Below are 17,413 nucleotides of genomic sequence, written 5' to 3' on the forward strand. Positions count from 1 at the left end.
TCAGATTAAATCACACAGTCTGTTAAAGGCTGTAGTCAGATTAAATCACACAGTGTGTTAAAGGCTGTAGTCAGATTAAATCACACAGTCTGTTAAAGGCTGTAGTCAGATTAAATCACACAGTGTGTTAAAGGCTGTAGTCAGATTAAATCACACAGTGTGTTAAAGGCTGTAGTCAGATTAAATCACACAGTCTGTTAAAGGCTGTAGTCAGATTAAATCACACAGTCTGTTAAAGGCTGTAGTCAGATTAAATCACACAGTGTGTTAAAGGCTGTAGTCAGATTAAATCACACAGTCTGTTAAAGGCTGTAGTCAGATTAAATCACACAGTCTGTTAAAGGCTGTAGTCAGATTAAATCACACAGTGTGTTAAAGGCTGTAGTCAGATTAAATCACACAGTGTGTTAAAGGCTGTAGTCAGATTAAATCACACAGTGTGTTAAAGGCTGTAGTCAGATTAAATCACACAGTGTGTTAAAGGCTGTAGTCAGATTAAATCACACAGTGTGTTAAAGGCTGTAGTCAGATTAAATCACACAGTGTGTTAAAGGCTGTAGTCAGATTAAATCACACAGTGTGTTAAAGGCTATAGTCAGATTAAATCACACAGTGTGCTAAAGGCTGTAGTCAGATTAAATCACACAGTGTGTTAAAGGCTGTAGTCAGATTAAATCACAGTCTGTTAAAGGCTGTAGTCAGATTAAATCACACAGTGTGTTAAAGGCTGTAGTCAGATTAAATCACAGTCTGTTAAAGGCTGTAGTCAGATTAAATCACAGTCTGTTAAAGGCTGTAGTCAGATTAAATCACACAGTCTGTTAAAGGCTGTAGTCAGATTAAATCACACAGTGTGTTAAAGGCTGTAGTCAGATTAAATCACACAGTGTGTTAAAGGCTGTAGTCAGATTAAATCACACAGTGTGTTAAAGGCTATAGTCAGATTAAATCACACAGTGTGCTAAAGGCTGTAGTCAGATTAAATCACACAGTGTGTTAAAGGCTGTAGTCAGATTAAATCACACAGTGTGTTAAAGGCTGTAGTCAGATTAAATCACAGTCTGTTAAAGGCTGTAGTCAGATTAAATCACACAGTGTGTTAAAGGCTGTAGTCAGATTAAATCACACAGTGTGTTAAAGGCTATAGTCAGATTAAATCACACAGTGTGCTAAAGGCTGTAGTCAGATTAAATCACACAGTGTGTTAAAGGCTATAGTCAGATTAAATCACACAGTGTGCTAAAGGCTGTAGATTAAATCACACAGTGTGTTAAGGCTGTAGTCAGATTAAATCACACAGTGTGCTAAAGGCTGTAGTCAGATTAAATCACACAGTCTGTTAAAGGCTGTAGTCAGATTAAATCACACAGTGTGTTAAGGCTGTAGTCAGATTAAATCACACAGTGTGTTAAAGGCTGTAGTCAGATTAAATCACACAGTGTGTTAAAGGCTGTAGTCAGATTAAATCACACAGTCTGTTAAAGGCTGTAGTCAGATTAAATCACACAGTGTGTTAAAGGCTGTAGTCAGATTAAATCACACAGTGTGTTAAAGGCTGTAGTCAGATTAAATCACACAGTCTGTTAAAGGCTGTAGTCAGATTAAATCACACAGTGTGTTAAAGGCTGTAGTCAGATTAAATCACACAGTGTGTTAAAGGCTGTAGTCAGATTAAATCACACAGTGTGTTAAAGGCTGTAGTCAGATTAAATCACACAGTCTGTTAAAGGCTGTAGTCAGATTAAATCACACAGTGTGTTAAAGGCTGTAGTCAGATTAAATCACACAGTGTGTTAAAGGCTGTAGTCAGATTAAATCACACAGTGTGTTAAAGGCTATAGTCAGATTAAATCACACAGTGTGCTAAAGGCTGTAGTCAGATTAAATCACACAGTGTGTTAAAGGCTGTAGTCAGATTAAATCACAGTCTGTTAAAGGCTGTAGTCAGATTAAATCACACAGTGTGTTAAAGGCTGTAGTCAGATTAAATCACACAGTGTGTTAAAGGCTGTAATCAGATTAAATCACAGTCTGTTAAAGGCTGTAGTCAGATTAAATCACAGTGTGTTAAAGGCTGTAGTCAGATTAAATCACACAGTCTGTTAAAGGCTGTAGTCAGATTAAATCACACAGTGTGTTAAAGGCTGTAGTCAGATTTGTAGCAGCTCACCACAGATGGACTCCGGCGTTTCCGAAGCCGATGCCGGCGAACACACTGGCCAGGTGCATGCTGGACCGAGCCTCCAGGTCCTCTGGGTCACGCACCGCTCTGGACACACACACACACACACACACACACACACACACACACACACACACACACACACACACACACACACACACACACGCACATACACACACACACACACACACACACACACACACACACACACCCTCGCAAAGAAACAAACACAGTAAGGTTGAAACTAAAAGAGACAAGATGACAGAAGGACGTTCAGGCTTCACAGAGTCTTGGCCCTCTGAAGGTGTTCCTCAGGGAACCTTCTGGGTTCACCTGGCTGACGTAGGGTTAGGCCAGAGGCCCCGAACCAGCCACTCCAAACTTGTGGGCCGGAGCCCATTGGTGGGCCGCAAAGGTATTGCAAGTGGGCCGCCAAATCATTTATTAATTGCTAAACATTATGATCTTTTCATCACTTTATTTGTAGAGGGAGTCCCCCCCCCCTCTTGCTTGTGTGCAGACCTGCTCGTCTCTTTTCTCTCCAAGACAAAAGTGCTGCTGTGCTTGTAAATAGGGGGGGGGTTCAAATAGCATCTCCCATGCGGCACGACACTCTATTTAAATAATGCATTACACTATAACTAAAATATAAGTTCAATTTTAGTCGACTAAAATCTTATATTTAGTCATGTAGTCTCTCTCTCTCTCTCTCTCTCTCTCTCTTTAAAAAATAAATACTTTACCACTATTCCTTCAGAAATTGTAACTGTCATAGACTGTGTTGCATACAGTAGTTGATTGCTCTATTGCTGACAAAAATGTGTTATTGTAAGTCGCTTTGGATAAAAGCGTCTGCCAAATGACGTAATGTAAATGTAAATGTAGTCAACTAAAACTAGACTAAAACGAAAACATTTCAGATGACAGAAATATGACTCAAACTAAATGGCATTTTAGCCAAAAGACTCAAACTAAATCAAAATGAACACTAGTACCTCTTCATGTACTTGGCGACCACGTTGAGGGCGTGTCTGGACCACACGTCGCTGATGGGGTTGCTGCCCTGGTAGGCCGGACGGAGGAGGGGGTTGGGGGGGCAGGGGCTCCGCAGGCTGTAGGGTAGGGCGGTGTAAGACTCCAGGGCGTGGCTGTTAAAGTACAAGTCCGCTCAAATTACAGGCGAAATCTGCAGCCATACCACTATAAACAGGGTTTAAATCTGCAGCCATACGACTATAAACAGGGTTTAAATCTGCAGCCATACCACTATAAACAGGGTTTAAATCTGCAGCCATACCACTATAAACAGGCTTTAAATCTGCAGCCATACCACTATAAACAGGGTTTAAATCTGCAGCCATACGACTATAAACAGGGTTTAAATCTGCAGCCATACCACTATAAACAGGGTTTAAATCTGCAGCCATACCACTATAAACAGGCTTTAAATCTGCAGCCATACGACTATAAACAGGGTTTAAATCTGCAGCCATACCACTATAAACAGGCTTTAAATCTGCAGCCATACCACTATAAACAGGGTTTAAATCTGCAGCCATACCACTATAAACAGGGTTTAAATCTGCAGCCATACCACTATAAACAGGGTTTAAATCTGCAGCCATACCACTATAAACAGGGTTTAAATCTGCAGCCATACCACTATAAACAGGCTTTAAATCTGCAGCCATACCACTATAAACAGGGTTTAAATCTGCAGCCATACCACTATAAACAGGGTTTAAATCTGCAGCCATACCACTATAAACAGGGTTTAAATCTGCAGCCATACCACTATAAACAGGGTTTAAATCTGCAGCCATACCACTATAAACAGGCTTTAAATCTGCAGCCATACCACTATAAAAAGGCTTTAAATCTGCAGCCATACCACTATAAACAGGGTTTAAATCTGCAGCCATACCACTATAAACAGGGTTTAAATCTGCAGCCATACCACTATAAACAGGGTTTAAATCTGCAGCCATACCACTATAAACAGGCTTTAAATCTGCAGCCATACCACTATAAACAGGCTTTAAATCTGCAGCCATACCACTATAAACAGGGTTTAAATCTGCAGCCATACCACTATAAACAGGGTTTAAATCTGCAGCCATACCACTATAAACAGGCTTTAAATCTGCAGCCATACCACTATAAACAGGCTTTAAATCTGCAGCCATACGACTATAAACAGGGTTTAAATCTGCAGCCATACCACTATAAACAGGCTTTAAATCTGCAGCCATACCACTATAAACAGGCTTTAAATCTGCAGCCATACCACTATAAACAGGGTTTAAATCTGCAGCCATACCACTATAAACAGGCTTTAAATCTGCAGCCATACCACTATAAACAGGGTTTAAATCTGCAGCCATACCACTATAAACAGGGTTTAAATCTGCAGCCATACCACTATAAACAGGGTTTAAATCTGCAGCCATACCACTATAAACAGGGTTTAAATCTGCAGCCATACCACTATAAACAGGCTTTAAATCTGCAGCCATACCACTATAAAAAGGCTTTAAATCTGCAGCCATACCACTATAAACAGGGTTTAAATCTGCAGCCATACCACTATAAACAGGCTTTAAATCTGCAGCCATACCACTATAAACAGGGTTTAAATCTGCAGCCATACCACTATAAACAGGCTTTAAATCTGCAGCCATACCACTATAAACAGGCTTTAAATCTGCAGCCATACCACTATAAACAGGGTTTAAATCTGCAGCCATACCACTATAAACAGGGTTTAAATCTGCAGCCATACCACTATAAACAGGCTTTAAATCTGCAGCCATACCACTATAAACAGGCTTTAAATCTGCAGCCATACGACTATAAACAGGGTTTAAATCTGCAGCCATACCACTATAAACAGGCTTTAAATCTGCAGCCATACCACTATAAACAGGCTTTAAATCTGCAGCCATACCACTATAAACAGGGTTTAAATCTGCAGCCATACCACTATAAACATAAACAGGGGTTCTGCAGGTTTCAACAAGTTAAATGTAAGGCTTTCTAAGACCTTTTTAAGGCCCTAATGAATGCAATTTAAGAACTATTTCATGTCCATAGTGGCAAAAAAAAAACTGGTTTGAAACAGCTCACCTATGTCTCATTTATCCAGGATAACCATATTGAAATGTCCATCTCTTTTTCAAGTTGGCCCTGTTCACATTAAATCACTCTCTCTCACACACACACGCACGCACGCACACACGCACGCACGCACGCACGCACACGCGCACGCACACACACACACACACACACACTAGGGCTGTCCCCGCGAGTTGACGTAATCGATGACGTCGACTACGTAATTACGTCGACACACGCTACGTGCCTCGACGCGTCAAAATCGTCACAAAAGAAAAATTGCGTGGCTAATGTTAGCGGCTAACTGTTACTTGTCGTCAGTTTACATGGCAGTAAAATGCCACTGAATGACCAAATTGATTTAACTTTTAACCATTTCGATTTCCACTTTCCATACGGACCCCCAGCATTGGTTAGTTGTTAACGTCGTGACTATATTTATAACGTTATAACGTACTCCGGTTTATAATTGAGGGCTGAATACAGCCTATCACCGTCATGTTGAAAGTAATTTCTGCACCGCAGCGAACATAACATTACACCATTTAACGGTGTTATTCGGCCGTTCAACGTTAACGTACATATTTCCGTTTGCTTTCACGGCTAACATGTAGACAATTGATTAAACTAACGTTACAGAGTACAGACCATTTTGTTAGTATGGTGCTGCTCACGTTAATTTACTGCGTGCATCATTTAACAGTGCTATTTGGCTGTTTACATTCTTCTGTTTGCGTTCACGGCCATGTAAAATGACATCAAAACTAACGTTACAGACCATTGTTACAGTCTGTGACTGTTAGTCTGTAAATCGTTTATATTATTTATTTATTTCCTTACCCCCACACTGATGCAAACATACATTTGGCTGAGTTAGCTGCACATTACTCCAGTGATTAAATAAATCCATGTCCTGTAAAAATACTGATCCTCCTCAGTTTAGGGAAAGGGTTCAAAGTGATGAATCATGATGATCAATTTTGCACACCATTGTACTGTAAGATGATGATTTTATGTTGGACTGCTGCTAAACTCAGTTGACATTGCACAAGGTTTTTGGTATTCCTCCTGAAAGTGACTTGAATTTTATTTATTCTACTATTTTATTTTGAATTGCACTATATTAATTTTATTTGAGGACAAGCTCTTAATTGCTTTAATTTTATTTAGATTTTATGTTGGACTGTTAAAGAGAATGAGATGGTTAAATAAAATACTGAAATTGAGAAGTTTTTGGTTATTTATTTGTTTTGGGTAAATTTATTGTTATACAGTATAATAAAAAAATTAAATAAAAAATAATCGCTAGATTAATCGACTAATCGAAAAAATTATCGTTAGATTAATCGATAAGAAAATAATTGTTTGGGACAGCCCTAACACACATACACACACACACACACACACACACACACACACACACACACACGCAAGCACACACACAAACACACAGGCACACACACTCACACCCCCTTCCCCCCCCCCCCCCCACACACACACACACACACACACACACAAACAGGGACACACACACACACACACACACACACACACACACACACACACACCCCACACCCACCCCACACACACACACCTAGAAGCTGCCTTTTCACTTTCCGCACCCAGATTGATGACCCTATGCCCCTCCTCACATGATTACATGTTGGTCACATGATTAGAGGTTATATGACTGTGTGTAAAGTCACATGATTACATGTTGGTCACATGATTAGAGGTTATATGACTGTGTGTAAAGTCACATGAGTACATGTTGGTCACATGATTATAGGTTATATGACTGTGTGTAAAGTCACATGAGTACATGTTGGTCACATGATTATAGGTTATATGACTGTGTGTAAAGTCACATGAGTACATGTTGGTCACATGATTAGAGGTTATATGACTGTGTGTAAAGTCACATGAGTACATGTTGGTCACATGATTATAGGTTATATGACTGTGTGTAAAGTCACATGAGTACATGTTGGTCACATGATTATAGGTTATATGACTGTGTGTAAAGTCACATGAGTACATGTTGGTCACATGATTAGAGGTTATATGACTGTGTGTAAAGTCACATGAGTACATGTTGGTCACATGATTAGAGGTTATATGACTGTGTGTAAAGTCCAGAAACATCACAAAACACTAGCTGGGTGTGATCCAATAAACTCACACCGGGCTGCACAGTTTGCATTAGTAGCCTATGTAGTTATTTGTTCCATGTTGTTTTGGTTTTGTAGTTTTGTTATACAGTAGCTTTATCAATACACATTTTTATCAAAAACACATTTATAAAGCGAGACTGAAGTTAATGCAATTTTAGAAAAGTAGCGAGTCCTAGAATCAAAATTCCACTTCTCCTGGATTTCCTGGATCAATATGCATCTAATAGGCCACGTTGTGACATCATCAGTGATGTCATAAGAGCAAATGTGATGTCATCAGTGATGCAAAGTTGTGACATCATCAGTGATGTCATTTTTGTCCCACTGATGATGTCATGGGAGGTGTCTTCTAGGGTTAGGGTTGATGTCTTGATGTCACAAGACCTAGAAATGATCAAATTCATTTTAAATACTTTTCCAGACTTTCCAGACCTGTGTAGGAACCCTGCCAGTTTGTAGTTGTCTCTGTGATGCCCTTTGACCCCTCATTAGTCAGGCGGGCCATAGAGATAAACCTGAGCGGACTAACAGGCGGGTTTCTTTCTGATATGAGCTGTGGGTTCTGAAGGCCGCGGAGCGATATGAGCTGTGGGGGAGAGGTGAGCAGCTCCCAGGTCAAAGGTCACTCCACAGAATCACCAGAACCACACAGAAACACCACAGTGTTTCCCCTAGACATTTTTCAGGCCTGGAGGGATTTCCAAACGTACCCCGACCGCAACGGTGGGGGCCCTCGCAGGCGATGCTAAACTTTTAACTAACCTGTTCACATCTATGTTCACAATAGCATCCCAAGTATCATCATACTATTATGGGATGCGATGCGAACAGTTGTATTATGGGATGTGTGTTTCTCAGGCAACGACACATTTTGGAACAGTGCCGCACGCTGGCACAATGCTCCTAAAAGCAGAATGCTTATTGTTTTGAATGATTTGGCACCTTCTATTACTGTCAACACCAGTATTGTTGTATTGTAATAATATGCCATAAAGGTTTATTGAAATTTTGGGGAGAGCAGGAAAAAAATAATCTTTTTTTGCATTTTTTGTCGTTGGCCTGGCGGGCCCGCCAGGCCTGTAGAATGGTAGGGGGCCTGGCAGGCCCGCGAGGCCTGTAGAATGGTACGGGAAACTGCACCAAGAGCAGAAAAAACATCTGAAGGCCTGAAGGTTAGAGAAGTGGGCCAGAGGTGGAGACTCCAGCCACATGTACATGTGGAGTTGTGCAATAAAGATAATGTAGTGGAGTATAATTATAATATAGAGCTTTCAACCGGGTTCCGTGATGCATAGGGGGTCCACAGAGGTACTGCATAGGGGGTCCACAGAGCTACTGCATAGTGGGTCCACAGAGGTACTGCATGGAGTCTGACAATAGTATTTAGTGAACATTTTAAACAGTGTGTGTGTGTGTGTGTGTGTGTGTGTGTGTGTGTGTGCGCGCGTGCGTGAGTGTGTGCGTGCGTGCGTGAGTGTGTGAGAGTGTGTGAATGTGCTGAAAGACACACACCGATTCCATCTTTGATGGTTACAAACCAAATGAAACCCTAGAAAGCAGCCCTGACTGTGTGATGGATGGGCTGACTGATTTGGACTGGACTAACAGGACTGGACTGGACTAACAGGACTGGACTGGACTAACAGGACTGGACTGGACTAACTGGACTGGACTGATCTGGACTGACTCACCACAGCACATCAAAGCCGCTGTTGGCGGCGACTCGCTCTGGCATGTGCAGAGTGTGCAGAGGGTCCACGATGCCCAGGGTCGGTTTCAGGGCTCTGCTGGCGATGCCTGAAGACACAGAGAAGTACAGGCTAGTTAAATGTTGGTTTCAGAGCTCTGCTGGCGATGCCTGAAGACACAGAGAAGTACAGGCTAGTTAAATGTTGGTAGTAAGGATTTGGAATTCTAACAGACTCACAGCAGCTGTTGTGTTTCTAACTTGTGTAACCGAGTTGAATCAGCGCGGATTCCTCGTGAGTCCCGAGTGGTAGCGAGTGGATTGGTTAAACTCACTCCCCAGGTATAAAGGCATGTTAACCAGCTCCGCCAAGGGAGCTAGCTCTCTTGGTGTTGCGGTTAACATGCTGGACTCCCAAGCCGAGGGTCGGCAGTTCGAATCCACCCCTGGACAAGCCCTTAACATGGGTTGCTGCAAGTACCACCTACACAACGCCGTTACATTGGTGCCGTGACCCGGATGTCCAGTGGGTGTGGGGTGAGTGTAACCGAGTTGAATCAGCGCGGATTCCTCGTGAGTCCCGAGTGGTAGCGAGTGGATTGGTTAAACTCACTCCCCAGGTATAAAGGCATGTTAACCAGCTCCGCCAAGGGAGCTAGCTCTCTTGGTGTTGCGGTTAACATGCTGGACTCCCAAGCCGAGGGTCGGCAGTTCGAATCCACCCCTGGACAAGCCCTTAACATGGGTTGCTGCAAGTACCACCTACACAACGCCGTTACACTTGCATTGTGGTTGTTTTGATTCATCAAAATGTTAAAAATCCTCATACTGTACAGTCACCCTAGTGACATCAACTAGCAGCGCCCTAGTTGGCCAAAAGCTGAAATGTTCTTCATCTTTCTAGTCAATCTAGGTACATTTCAGACTTGAAAACAGCGTCATGTCTTGTTTGAGGTGAAATGCAAATGAGTCATGATAGTCATAGAGTCATATGATCAAATGTGTCATGTCCTCTGGAGGTCATCGTGGTTAAGATCATCAGATCATCACAGGCGGACCTGAACACATCGCGGGAGGTTTCTCACCCGTTTTTGCCTTCAGATGTTCAAAGTCAAAGATGGCCACTCCGGTGGTTTCACTGCCGGTTCCTGCAGTCGTAGGAACTAAAGAGAGAGAGGCAGACTGTGTAAAGGTGTTTTGTGTTGAATCTTTAAAGGGACAGCTCACCCTAAAATCCAAAATACATATTTACCTCTAGGGCTATTTATTCATCTAGATCAGACCTGGGCATTATGCGGCTCGGATTTACGGCCGGCCTTAGTGAGAAGCTGTTAGGTCGTAAAGTTAAGACCGACTTAGCTTAAGACCAGTCGTAAGACCAGTTGGTGCAACCGGCCTGAGGACCAAGTCAACTCACTTCAAAAATTCTTGGCTATTTGGGAGCCATTTCTAGCCTACCTCGTTGAGGTTGGGGCGACGGGTGATTCGTCGGGTTGGTTTTTCATGGACCCTGTAGCACCACAATGCAACTGGGAGCACCACGTAATACTGAATGTCGATAATATATTTTTTGTTGTTTTCTTTCTCTTCTTTCCTTTTGTTTTCCTGTGTCTGAGCCTGTTTGTCTTGTTTGTGTGTTGTTCGAAAAAGTTTAAAATCAAATATTGAAAAAAATCAAATAAGCATCTGATATCTCCTTCATATCTTCTCAGAATTCACTGTATGACACGTCATTTGAAATCTGCACTTTGATAGTCTGTAAAAACTTAAAAATGACATTGGCCTTGACCTTGGGAACCGCTGCTGATTTAGAGAATTCGACTAGCTCTTGTCATGGCTGCCACTTAAGTACTTTCCTCCGGGTCATTTCACTCAGTTAGGAACCTTCCTAAGCAAAAAGACTATTACGCAGCCCTGCTCTGCTCGGGTTAACTCTCTTGTTACCTGCGATCAGCGGCTTGAGCGCTCCGGTGACCGGCTTTCCCTTCCCAATGGGAGCGTTGACGAAGTCCAGGAAGTCGGCCTCGGGGTGGCAGGCGTACAGATTGGCCGCTTTGCAGGTGTCAATCACCGAGCCCCCGCCCACCGCCACAAACACATCAAAGGACTCCTTCTTGGCGAAGGCGATGGCGTCTTTAAAGCTGCTCACAGGTTAAAACAGACAGACAGAGAGACAGACTGAGACAGACTGAGTGAGTGAGCCAGAATAAACAGTAGAACAATTATATATACAGTATATAGTCTGTCCGGCTGCGCTTCTTATTTTTATTTTTTTATCATATTTTTTTTTCAATCTTTTATTTAAAAAAATTCAGAACAATTAGAGGGCAAACAAACACGCTCAGACACAGGAAAAGAAAAAAAACAAGACAAAAGCTGCGTTGCTTATTGACGCTGATTGGCTAATCATCAGTCCCCCTGGGCACTGATTGGCTAATCATTTGTTCAAATGAGGAAGTCGCTGTTGCATGTCACAATGCCGACCAGATGCAGGTCTGGACCCAGGCAACTGTGAAAGAGGACCACAATGAGAATGTATTGGATCACTGCTAGTGCTACTGCACGCCGGGCCGCTCCCCTGGGACACTCTCTAACCTGCCATCATTCATTTGATTCCCAGATACTACAGACAGCAACTAAAATGTGCTAAAAAAGTGGAACAGTGAAGCTGTGAGGACGTATGTTTTGTATGAAGCTTGTCTTTGTGTCCGCTCCATGTTTTGTATGAAGCTTGTCTTTGTGTCCGCTCCATGTTTTGTATGAAGCTTGTCTTTGTGTCCGCTCCATGTTTTGTATGAAGCTTGTCTTTGTGTCCGCTCCATGTTTTGTATGAAGCTTGTCTTTGTGTCCGCTCCATGTTTTGTATGAAGCTTGTCTTTGTGTCTGCTCCATGTTTTGTATGAAGCTTGTCTTTGTGTCTGCTCCATGTTTTGTATGAAGCTTGTCTTTGTGTCCGCTCCATGTTTTGTATGAAGTTTGTCTTTGTGTCCGCTCCATGTTTTGTATGAAGCTTGTCTTTGTGTCTGCTCCATGTTTTGTATGAAGCTTGTCTTTGTGTCTGCTCCATGTTTTGTATGAAGCTTGTCTTTGTGTCCGCTCCATGTTTTGTATGAAGCTTGTCTTTGTGTCTGCTCCATGTTTTGTATGAAGCTTGTCTTTGTGTCCGCTCCATGTTTTGTATGAAGCTTGTCTTTGTGTCCGCTCCATGTTTTGTATGAAGCTTGTCTTTGTGTCCGCTCCATGTTTTGTATGAAGCTTGTCTTTGTGTCCGCTCCATGTTTTGTATGAAGCTTGTCTTTGTGTCTGCTCCATGTTTTGTATGAAGCTTGTCTTTGTGTCTGCTCCATGTTTTGTATGAGGCGCTGCAGAAAGGCTACTACACAAAGACAAATCCCTCGTTTGAACATGTTTACTCACGATGGCCCTAACCCTAACCCATTCAAATCATCTGGAATCTGGAATGGAAAAAGCCCTCAGGCTTTCTTGTGTTTTTTTAATCCTCCTCAATTTTGAAAATCGTATAGAGTCGATCAGCCGATCATGTAGGGGTTAAATCTTTGTCAAATAAAACGAACAAACAGACTAATTAACTGACTAACTAACTAACTAACTAACCTGCTGTCAGTAGGCTCGACTCGAACTTGGTCATAGACCTTGTAGTTGACTCGGTGTGTGAGCAGAGACTCGAGCACGGCCTGCACCGGAGGGAGGCGGGACAAGTTGCTGTCCGTCATCAGACACACGTGACGAGCCCCCATGTTCACCAGGTCCTGGAGATCACGCGCGTGCGCGCTCACACACACACACACACACACACACACACACACACACACACACACACACACACACACACACACACACACACACACACACACACACACACACACACACACACATCACATCACATCACATCGCATCGCAGACAGTGTTTTTTTCCAATATTTTATTTTAAAAATTTCTGAACAACATACGAACAAGACAAACGGGCTCAGACACAGGAAAACAAAAGAAAAAGCAAACAAACAAAAACACATGATCAACATTCAGTCGTGCTAGAATTTCTTAACACATTGACTGCCAGCCTTTTTTCAATGCTGTAGGTAGGTTCTGCCAGGGTTTTTTTTGAGGATTCTAGGCTCATTTTACAAGAGCCGAGGATTCTTTTCTGTTAGGACTTCGTGAACACCAATCATCTAAAAAGAACTAATAGAATGTGTGCTTTCTCTGTCTAAAAGAGTTAGTTTGTAGAGTTAGTAGTTATGTAAGCATTAGCAGTTGAATACAGCATGGTTTCAGCGTCAGAAAAAATATTCAGAGATAAACGGCTTTTTGTGAAATTCGATAGAACAGTCACTTTAACCATTCATTTTTGGCATCAGTAAGACCTAAACAATAGTTTTGAACAGTAATTTCCTCCATAACAGCAGGAAACTTCCCTCTGCTTCCAACTCCTCCCTCCGTGGGCGTTCTTCTTGGCTGCAGCGCCGTGTCACAAGCACTTTCCTACCTGTGCAAATGCACTTTCTCATACTCTCGACCTCTCAAATAAATTTCTGAATAGAAATTAAATTACTATAAATTAGAGCGAAAAAGAAACAAAAAAGAATGGGTTGAAAATCCCATTCTAAAAGCCTTTTATGGCTGTTTCCAATTTGGTGCTATTTTGCAAGGCAAAATGGCCTGCTGCACCACAAGCTTGTCACCAGTCTCACTGCTTTGCTGCTGCTGTGCGGCTGTGAGCCTGTCTGCGCGGCCGCTCTTTGAGGAAGTCTGGTTGGACTCGCTCGCTTCTTGGAGTTTTGGTTGAGAGCTTTGATAAAGCTTTTGCGATTCTGGTCATATTTATGCTGCGTGTTTCAAAGTGTGTTCCATCCGTAATATATTATGCAAATTTGCAATCCCGCACTGCCAGCAATCAGCGCGAAAACGAAAGCGTTTTCGCCAATCCATTTTCATGAGAATGGCTTCGTCACACTGCTTTTTGCTTGCCTTCCTCCTTCCTTGTCGCCACTTAGTGGGTCGGTGGAATGGGTTGTACACGTTGTACATGTCCAATACTTATATAAGAGATGTAAAAGGGTTAGATGCACATCCCACCGTCAAAAAAAAAAAATCGATTCTGACGACGTGTTAACACGTCGTTGGCAGTCAACAGCTGGATTCTGAAAACGTGTTAACACGTCGTTGGCAGTGAACGTGTTAAGAAATTCTAGAATTTCTTAATTGAGTCGGTCCTCAGGAACCTAAGTCTCTCCATCCGTATAACAGAGGTCATATCTGTCAGCCACAATTGAAAAGAGGGTGAAGAGGGGGACTTCCATTCCTTCAGGATTAGTTGTCCCCTGTGTCAAAGACTGTTGCACAGTTGTAGGGAAGTTCAGAGAAGACTCCGAGCAGCCAAAGATGGCGAGTTCTGCCTCCGGCTGAAGGGTTATTTTGTAGGCCTTAAGAGTACCAGTCAAATATTTTGGCCCAGAATCCCGTTAGTGAAGGGCAGAACCAAAAGGCATGAGATAGTGTGCCCTCTGACACTTGACACCTGTCACACAGTGGTGACACAGTAGGATAGATCTTGTGTCATTTCTGTGTGGAGTAGTGGAGACGTATCAGCTGGTGTTCAGTGTTGTTCACAAGAGCAAGCTCAAAGTTCACTTCACACAGATTAGGGATGCAGGATATCAGCGATCATATCGGTATCGGCCGATGTTAGTCATTTTTTTAATATATCGGTATCGGCCAGAATTTCCTAATTGAGAGGAAACAATATGGTCAATCTATAATTTGTGGCCTTTTCCAAATATTTTGGAGAAAGAAAGAAAGACATTTGTGTTATTTGTGTGTTTTTCAGTACATGTATGTACACAATTTGATCATAGAAATTTGTTTTTATACAGATCATATTAACATCGGTAAATATGGCCATATGTTAAAGGAACACTTGTATATCTGAAAACTGTAAACAGTTTTTCAGGCATTCATTTAGTTTGACAGTTATTAAGAGTTGATTTACAAAATAACCCTTCAGCCGGAAGCAGAACTCTCCATCTTCGCCTGCTCAGAGTCCTCTCTGAACTTCCCTACAGCTGTGCAACAATCTCTGACACTGGGGACAACTGTCGCCAAAAGACTCATTCTGAAGGAATGGAAGTCCTCCTCTTCACCTTCTTTACAAGTATGGCTGATGGACATGGTTTCTGTTATACAGATGGAGAGACTCAGGTTCCTGAGAACCAACTCGCTTAGAAAGTTCTTAACTATTTGGGACCCGTTTCTGGGCTACTTTGATGAGGTTAAAAATGACTAGTGAGCAGTGACTAAGGTTAGAGGTGATGGACAGCTTGCCCGGTTGGTTTCCTGTGGAGCCCTTGGGTGGGATCCTATGTGTAATATCCCTCACAAGCACATAAGCACCTTTTGTGGCTGGTAGCACCACGTTACAATGCCAAATGTCAATGATGTATGTTTTTTTTCTTATTTTTTCTTTTCCTGTGTCTGAGCCTGTTTGTCTTGTTTTTTTATTGTTCTATAAAAAATTGGAAAAAAAATATAAAAAGAGAGCCCTGTAATAGGTACCATGCCGATCTCCCTGGTGACGCCTTCTCCATATCTGATGTTGGAGCTCGCCATCTGACAGGAGAGACGTGACAGGCAGTCAGCACAGCCAGCCAATAACAACACAGGCAGTCAGCACAGCCAGCCAATAACAACACGAGTAACAAGTATAACAAGTACAGTATGCAACCATGAGATCGCACAAATCAAGATAAAAGGTTGTTAAAAAAAAAGCTTTTCTTTTCTTTTTTCATATTACGCAAGTTTAGATGTTGAAGAACACACTCAATATAACAAACAACAGTTTCAGGATCACTAAATACTTATCATTTGTTAAAACCAAGTTTGTACCAACATTCAAATAAGCCAGCCACTCCAAACTGTGGGGCAGGGCCCACTGGTGGGCCACGAAGGTATTGCAAGTGGGCCACCAAATCATTTACAAACCATTATGATCTTCATGATTTTTATTATTATTATTATTATTATTATTATTATTATTATTATGAGAATACATTTCTCCAATGTTGAATGATAGCATTATTTGTTAATTAGTCTATTGCAGCCCCGCACTTTAGTTTCTGCTTTCTGTGTGCTGCTGATGGACAGCTCCTTTATGCTGTTTGCGGTCGGATGTGAAGAGTCAATGAGCCATGATCAGACCTGTCATGAGCAGACCTGTCATGAGCAGACCTGCCATGATCAGACCTGTCATGAGCAGACCTGCCATGAGCAGACCTGACATGAGCAGACCTGTCATGAGCAGACCTGACATGAGCAGACCTGCCATGAGCAGACCTGTCATGAGCAGACCTGCCATGAGCAGACCTGACATGAGCAGACCTGACATGAGCAGGTCTGTCATGAGCAGACCTGACATGAGCAGACCTGACATGAGCAGGTCTGTCATGAGCAGACCTGCCATGAGCAGACCTGTCATGAGCAGACCTGTCATGAGCAGACCTGCCATGAGCAGACCTGTCATGAGCAGACCTGTCATGAGCAGACCTGCCATGAGCAGACCTGACATGAGCAGACCTGCCATGAGCAGACCTGCCATGAGCAGACCTGTCATGAGCAGACCTGTCATGAGCAGACCTGCCAACCTTGAGAAAATATTGTGATGCGCCGCAGTGTGTTTTGGGTACACACAAGTCAAAAGGTTGAGTACACCTGCTTATGCTTTTAGTATAAGCAGTCACTTGTCAGTTTAGGGCACTTAAAAAAAAAGAAAAAAAAAAAAGAAAGAAAAAGAAAAAGAAAAAAAATATATATATATACTGTATATATGCACTTAAAAATAAAATAAAAGAGAGAGAGAGAGAGAGAGAGAGAGAGAGAGAGAGAGAGAGAGAGAGAGAGAGAGAGAGTTAGAATGATTGGGATGTATTCACTATTTTTGGTTTAATCTGCATGCCTGTTCAAGTGACACATAAAAGCCTGTCAGTGATATTCAGGCCTACATGACCTTTCTGTGAATTAACTAAGTACTTAGCTACATGACCAATTCATCTTGTTTATTCATTCTTGTCAGTGTCTCTCCTAAAGATCAATATATCAGCTTCAGGTCTTCTCAAGTTATGGTAAATTGTAAATGGCCTGCATTTATATAGCGCCTTTATCCAAAGCGCTTTACAGTCAGTAGGTACATTCACCCATTCACACACCGATGGTGGCAGGCTACCACGCAGGGTGCTGGCACAC

General features: G+C 42.3%; 1 protein-coding gene across 1 annotated transcript in view; it reads right to left on the reverse strand.

Annotated features, from left to right (window-relative positions):
• Window positions 1-17,413, reverse strand: part of adhfe1 (alcohol dehydrogenase iron containing 1) — a 45,128-nt gene that overhangs the window by 17,004 nt on the left and 10,711 nt on the right. The window contains exons 4-10 of the mRNA XM_083659289.1: window positions 15,731-15,784; window positions 12,773-12,927; window positions 11,102-11,298; window positions 10,243-10,320; window positions 9,162-9,267; window positions 3,178-3,330; window positions 2,171-2,269 (exon numbers count right to left, since the gene is read on the reverse strand). Coding sequence (XP_083515415.1) covers window positions 2,171-2,269; window positions 3,178-3,330; window positions 9,162-9,267; window positions 10,243-10,320; window positions 11,102-11,298; window positions 12,773-12,927; window positions 15,731-15,784 — 842 coding nt within the window. The remainder of the gene's footprint in view (window positions 1-2,170; window positions 2,270-3,177; window positions 3,331-9,161; window positions 9,268-10,242; window positions 10,321-11,101; window positions 11,299-12,772; window positions 12,928-15,730; window positions 15,785-17,413) is intronic.

Source organism: Poromitra crassiceps (genome assembly GCF_964638095.1).
Source record: "Poromitra crassiceps genome assembly, chromosome: 23".
In the NCBI taxonomy this organism is placed as follows: domain Eukaryota; kingdom Metazoa; phylum Chordata; class Actinopteri; order Beryciformes; family Melamphaidae; genus Poromitra; species Poromitra crassiceps.